Genomic DNA, 5,978 nt, shown 5'->3' on the forward strand with positions numbered 1-5,978 from the left:
TTGTGGACATTGACATTAAAGTTGAACTACATTAAATATAACATATACACTTGTAATATTAAATGAAATATAATATACTAAATATAATGTAGTATACATGTGATATTTTGCAAGGCGTACACATTAGGACAGGAGGTTGCACCATATCCCATCATGTAATTGCCACGTGTATATTCAAGGACACGTCACTATAGTCCTACGTTTACACGTTTCCCATTTCCAACTCATACTCTCCAACCTAGACAGAAGAAAAGGAACCATAAAAAATAAATAATTTTGGAAAACTAGAAGTCTCTAATTTGTGGCCGCCGTCCGGATTCTTTTGATTCGTATAAAGATTTGAGAGCGCTAATTGTAATCCATGTAGCGTGAAACTCAGTGATTAGTCGTAATTATTAGTTAGTTAACTGAAAGTTAAAGCGTGGCTCTCGCGTTTCTCGTATTCTTGGTTGGATCCTGGAATCGTTTTATATGATTAGATTAATTTGGGCGAAGAATTTAGTTATGGCGAACAGACGGGCAGAAAACGAGGGTTTTGAGTCATACCGTGCGTTTGTTTTTAAATGACTTTTTGTGGCTTTTCTTTTTCATGACTTTTTGTTTTGTTTTGGTTTTGTTTTCCGGTTTAAGGCGGCCGATCTGTTGCAGGAATGTTGCCGGAAAGAATGGTGGAATGATCCCTGTGAAGGAATTTCGGTCTCTGTTTGCAAGGTATCTATATGCACATCCCCGGAAAATGAACTTTTTCCCTTTGCTTTCTGATCGTCTTTCAACTGTTATGGCGGCGGAGGTGACAGCTTTAAAGTCTTTAGTATTAGGCTTGGAGGTGGAAGGAATTTGTAAATTTATGGCTGGCGATTTTTCTTTTCGGTGTTTCTTGATGGTTTTATCATGGGAAAAGGGTTTGGGAGATTCAGTTCTGTGGCATTTAGAGGGAAATCTGGAGGAATTCCTCGATTTTAAGCTCCGGTTGTCTGTTGTCTCGATTAGGTGCCAAAGATTGCCGGAAAAAGTTTCTGTTTATCTAATGGCCGCATTTTCTAGGAGGTAACAGCTTGGAAAGCTTGATTCTTCGGCGCCAGCCGCACTGTAGTCGAAAATCTTTAAATTGATGCCCGGTAATCGTCTTTTACGGAGGATTTCAATATTAATTTTTCATTTTAGTAGAGAAGTAATTGTTTTTAGTGAATACTCTGTATCACGGATTGATTAGTGAAGGGCAAATATGATGGGATTTTTATCAAATTTAAGTATGTACATTGTTTTGGTTTTTGGAGTCTCTTGATTATGTTCTATTTAGAGATATGTTTCTTTAATGAAAATTGGGCCCTAGGAACTGTGTGGATTGAATTCTTCCGCATCATCCTCGGAGGTGGAAGAGGAAATCTCGCGCAACTTAAGTGCGGTTACGGTTATATTCTAGTTTCTTTAACAAGAAGCAAAATTTAAGGCGTTTTGGAAGATTAACTGTTGTGGTACTGCGCATCCGATTTAATAGATGAAAATTCCTTGACGATGGAGAAGAGCTTTTGTCGGATTTAAACCCGGAGATCTTGTCCACATATCTATTCATTCATCTGCATGTTGTTGGTTTGTCGGTGGAAGGCATCATAAAACTAGAGTATCTCTGCATATTTAGAGCCGTCAATCCCGATTAGTATAAAATATTTCTTTCAATATTTTTCCTCTTAAAATATCTTTTATTAGCTGTTGTGTGATAACAATCCTCCTGAAATCATATCCGCAAAGTCTAGATGCCGGCTTTCCCTTTCTTAACTTGCACGGTCCTGTCGTTTATAACTATGTCTGAATCATCACCATGTAACCAAAACGAGATCAACATGTTCACTTCTTTACTTATCATCACCTTCTGGATTTTTGGCATGAGATTCTTTGAAAATTTAGCCGGCTAATTTGGCTCTGTTTTATTTTCTTCGTCAGGACTGGGAAGACTCAAATTGAAAGCAGAATGTACTGAGTAGATACAGCTTTAGAATTTGTATTTTTGCGTTTAACTTAAGCGAAAACTGACAGTAACTTGTTTAAAACTAATAAGCAATTAGTTTCGTTGGATTTTCTTGTTTCAGTGGGTACCTAAGTTCCCTGAGAAAAGGAATCTGTTATAGAATAATGTATTCATTTAATTTTATGTATTATTTAATTTTTCTATTTGGAGGACCTTGGTTAAGTATTTCTGACCATAGAAAAACACATCCATTAGATATTGAAAGCACAAGCTATATCTTTTAATGTTTGACAATATATAAGATTCGGAAAGCTACATGCCCGGTTTAAGTTGCCGTCGGTTAACCGAACACTCTTATCCTGCTATCTTCTGGATTTATTTTATTTCTTAATTCTGTTATTTGACGGGTTGCCTGTACACAACAAATGCATTCAGTATTTTCATATTCTTGTTGACAGCCTCGAGCACGCTGCCTCGCGAGTACTTTTTGAAACCCACAGGGGCTTGGACCATTAACTTTTGTAAGCGAGCACCGATTAGCAACTGGCTAAGTAAGTATAAAACGATTAAAAATTTATTGCAGTGTATATTCTATTGAAGATTTAGCTCCCTATTTGTTTAATAGGTAGCCTTAGATTGATTTATTGGGTGAATAATTACTGAAGTTGTGATTTTGCAGTCATGGAGAGTGTATGTTGGCCCTATTTTGATCCGGAATATGAGAGTCTGAGCCAAAGAATCCATCCTCCCATGTAAGGAGCATGCTTTTATTAAGAGCCGAACAGTTCAAATATAAGTTATTTACAATTCTGGGTATTCTCGTCTCCTAAGATTTTTAATTTGGGTTTTGCAGGGTCTGTATAGACAATGATACCTGCGAGGACTGCTCTTTGGTGAAGGTAAAATAGTTTGTTACCTTTCAGTGGCACTATAGCCTTGGGAATTTTATGGCTTTCGTCGGGTTTTTTTCCATAATTTGGGTTGTCACTTTACATGGGATTCGAAGGCCTTAGAGCTTTATCGACTCACGAATTGTTTATGAAGATTACCCCAATTCCCGCGAATCAATTTTCGTAGGTTATCGGTGGTTTTGGTGATAATTTCTTACGAATTTGTTGCAGGTTGATAGTGCTAACAGGCACGGTATCTTACTAGAAGTAGTCCAAGTTTTGACGGATCTTGATTTAATCATCTCAAAAGCCTATATTTCTTCAGATGGCCGATGGTTTATGGATGGTAAGTTGTATATCTCAGTTCTTGAGGACACCTGGTCATCGCCCCTTTCAAATTTTAATCTCATGAACTTGCTTTGTCCATTCAAATCTCTGAATCTGTATGCTGATTGGGGAACAGATCGATTACTGCAATTGCAGATCTCATTGATTTTGACTATTTTCAATTCAATGGTTTGTCCTGCAGTGTTCCATGTAACGGATCAACTGGGTAACAAACTCACTGACCAGAGAATCATTGATTACATACAGCAGGTAAATTAATCTGCATATCTAAATACGGGATAGTCAAGTGATTGAAGGTATTCCGGTCATTTACGAAGGATTTCTTTTTGTTTTCCAGGCTTTGGGAGCGAAACAGGGTGGTTCCACAACCGAAGTGAAGACCTGCTTAGGACGCACTGTAGGAGTTCAGTCTATAGGAGAACACACAGCCATCGAATTGACTGGCACAGATCGTCCCGGGTTGCTTTCAGAAATTTCAGCAGTGCTTACCAACCTCAAATGCAATGTGGTGGCAGCAGAAGTTTGGACTCATAACATGCGAGTTGCATGTGTGGTTTATGTAACCGATGAATTGACCTCGAGGCCAATAGAAGATCCCGAACAGTTGGCTGCCATCAAGGAACAGCTTTCCAATGTTCTCAAGGGGAACGATGATAGAAGAGGTGTCAAGACAGATTTCTCGATGGGTTTAACACATACTGAGCGTCGGTTGCATCAGATGATGTTTGCGGACAGGGACTATGAGGGTCCTGATACCAGGTCATTGGGAGAAAATGGGAGGCCTATTATCAAAATAGAGAACTGCAATGAAAAGGGTTACTCTGTAGTTAATGTGCACTGTAAAGATAGGCCAAAGCTTCTTTTTGATACTGTCTGCACACTGACAGACATGCAATATGTGGTCTTTCATGCCAGCATTAATTCCAGTGGAACCTATGCATTACAGGTATGCATGATAATTTACGGCCACTCTTAATGTACATTTTCCTCTCCCCTCTAATTGGACATAAATATAATTATCTTATCTTATCTCTCCCCTCTAATCTCTCCCCTCTAATTGTATGAAATCCGCAAAAGAAATTGTCGTTGTGGTTAGTGAGGAGTAAGTCCCAGAGTCTTGTGGTAACTATCTCCATTTTTTTTTAAATTGCTTTCTTTAAAAGTTTATAAGCATTACAATTAGCCGAAGGTACTGTAAGTGAGAGATGGTCCTTGAAGGGTGAACCACTAGTCACGAGCACTTTCCTTCGGGTAAGCTGCTGGCACAGGTGATATTCTTCTGTCAAGAAGACCTCCAGAGCTTGCTTTAACTGCATATTCATAGCTCCAGGGGACAACTTTCATGATTGAATTACAGTCCCATTGTTTTTTTCAATTTCTTTTAGAGTTACCTTTCATAGGCCCTAATACCAAAACTAGATATACCCATTATCGTTGGATCTGGTCTCACTTATGTTCTCCTCGTGACTTTACAGGAATATTACATTCGTCATATGGATGGTTGTACTCTGGACACGGAAGGTGAGAAACAAAGAGTAATCAAGTGTTTAGAGGCTGCAATAGAAAGAAGAGTATCAGAGGTAAGCTTTAATAATTTTGTTTGTGCTCTGTTTCTGATTATTACATTCATTGAAAAACTTAAACTAAACAACCTTTTTCAACAGGGACTTCGTCTTGAACTCTGCACGAGTGACCGAGTTGGCCTGCTTTCTGATATTACACGCATTTTCCGCGAGAATGGTCTGTCTGTTACCAGAGCAGATGTTACAACACGAGGGGATAAAGCTGTAAATGTGTTCTATGTCACAGATACATCGGGAAATCCTGTAGACATGAAGATTGTTGAAGCTATGAGAAGAGAAATTGGCCATACAATTCTGCAAGTGAAAAGTATGCCTTCTCCCAGACCTTGTCCAACAGACACTGGAGATAAGGCCAAGTTCTCATTTGGCAGCTTACTAAAATCCCAGATAGAGCGTTTTTCTTATAACTTTGGTCTAATCAAGTCCTAAAAAGCTAAATCTAATAGAAACAGTGTTTCATCTTTTTACTCATTTTTGAAGGCAAGTGCCCATCCTTCTGTAAAAGTGGCTTATCTTGAAAGTGTCAGGGTGCTTGCAACCTGTTGTAGGTCATGACACTGATGACTTATCTTCTGTATCATACAGTAGAAGGTCTCCAAGCAAAGTGTTATTGATTTATCGGTCTGCATCTTTTCGAAGCATCAAGTACATCTTACAACAGGGTTTTGCACCAGGATGCTTAGCTATTTCAAATTGTTGTAAGCTTTATCAAAACGTTTCACTGTATGGATCCAACCTGTGCCTTGTAAAATGCTGTTATACTTGTTTTTCCTTTGTAACGTGTCATGTGGAAGCCACTTGCTCCTTCCGCACATACTGTTGTTGTACAGTATCCCACAACACATGTCGCAGTCTTGCCTGTAAGTACCAAGGGAGGAAACCTTGCTCTGTATATACAACTCTGTAATCCATATAATTGTAAATTAGTTCATTTATTTTACCTTTTCTTCCATCATTCCTTCCTTAAATGTGAACCACAGACTATGAAATAACATTTATGCTTGAATGGTGCAAATTATTTCGTTTCCATCACATTCCTTCCTTGAGAGTGAACCACACACCCTATGAAATAACATTTATGCTTGAATGGTGCAAATTATTTCGTTTAGCAAGTAATCTTGATCCAAATTTGACATGGGAATCTGCATACTATATATTCTGGATAAATCATGTTGGCACTGGATAAAAATG

The 5,978-nt window shown here is 38.4% G+C and overlaps 1 protein-coding gene across 4 annotated transcripts; it reads left to right on the top strand.

The window, feature by feature from the left end:
* The first annotated feature begins 295 nt into the window (after nucleotides 1-295).
* LOC149145872 (ACT domain-containing protein ACR3-like) lies at nucleotides 296-5,739 on the top strand. 4 transcript variants are annotated; one of them, XM_089449830.1, is made up of 11 exons: nucleotides 296-547; nucleotides 649-711; nucleotides 991-1,118; nucleotides 2,425-2,517; nucleotides 2,646-2,718; nucleotides 2,820-2,865; nucleotides 3,088-3,202; nucleotides 3,386-3,453; nucleotides 3,542-4,150; nucleotides 4,680-4,784; nucleotides 4,869-5,739. In XM_089449830.1, exons 3-11 carry the CDS (start codon nucleotides 1,112-1,114, stop codon nucleotides 5,214-5,216), a joined length of 1,464 nt encoding a protein of 487 aa, XP_089305956.1. In that variant the 5' UTR covers nucleotides 296-547; nucleotides 649-711; nucleotides 991-1,111; the 3' UTR covers nucleotides 5,217-5,739. The 4 variants fall into 4 exon arrangements, with proteins under 4 accessions (XP_089305956.1, XP_089305958.1, XP_089305959.1 ...); XM_089449832.1 differs by having other exon boundaries at nucleotides 991-1,047; XM_089449833.1 differs by lacking the exon at nucleotides 991-1,118.
* Nucleotides 5,740-5,978: the final 239 nt, after the last annotated feature.

The sequence above is a fragment of the Pinus tabuliformis genome, chromosome X, assembly GCF_031772625.1.
Source record: "Pinus tabuliformis cultivar Carrire ecotype Pingquan chromosome X, CPIR1, whole genome shotgun sequence".
Lineage (NCBI taxonomy): Eukaryota > Viridiplantae > Streptophyta > Pinopsida > Pinales > Pinaceae > Pinus > Pinus tabuliformis.

Coding starts and splice junctions, on each gene's coding strand:
- LOC149145872 (XM_089449830.1), top strand. Junction 2,719..2,819: donor CAAAGAATCCATCCTCCCAT/GTAAGGAGCATG, acceptor TGGGTTTTGCAG/GGTCTGTATAGACAATGATA. Junction 3,203..3,385: donor TGGCCGATGGTTTATGGATG/GTAAGTTGTATA, acceptor TTTGTCCTGCAG/TGTTCCATGTAACGGATCAA.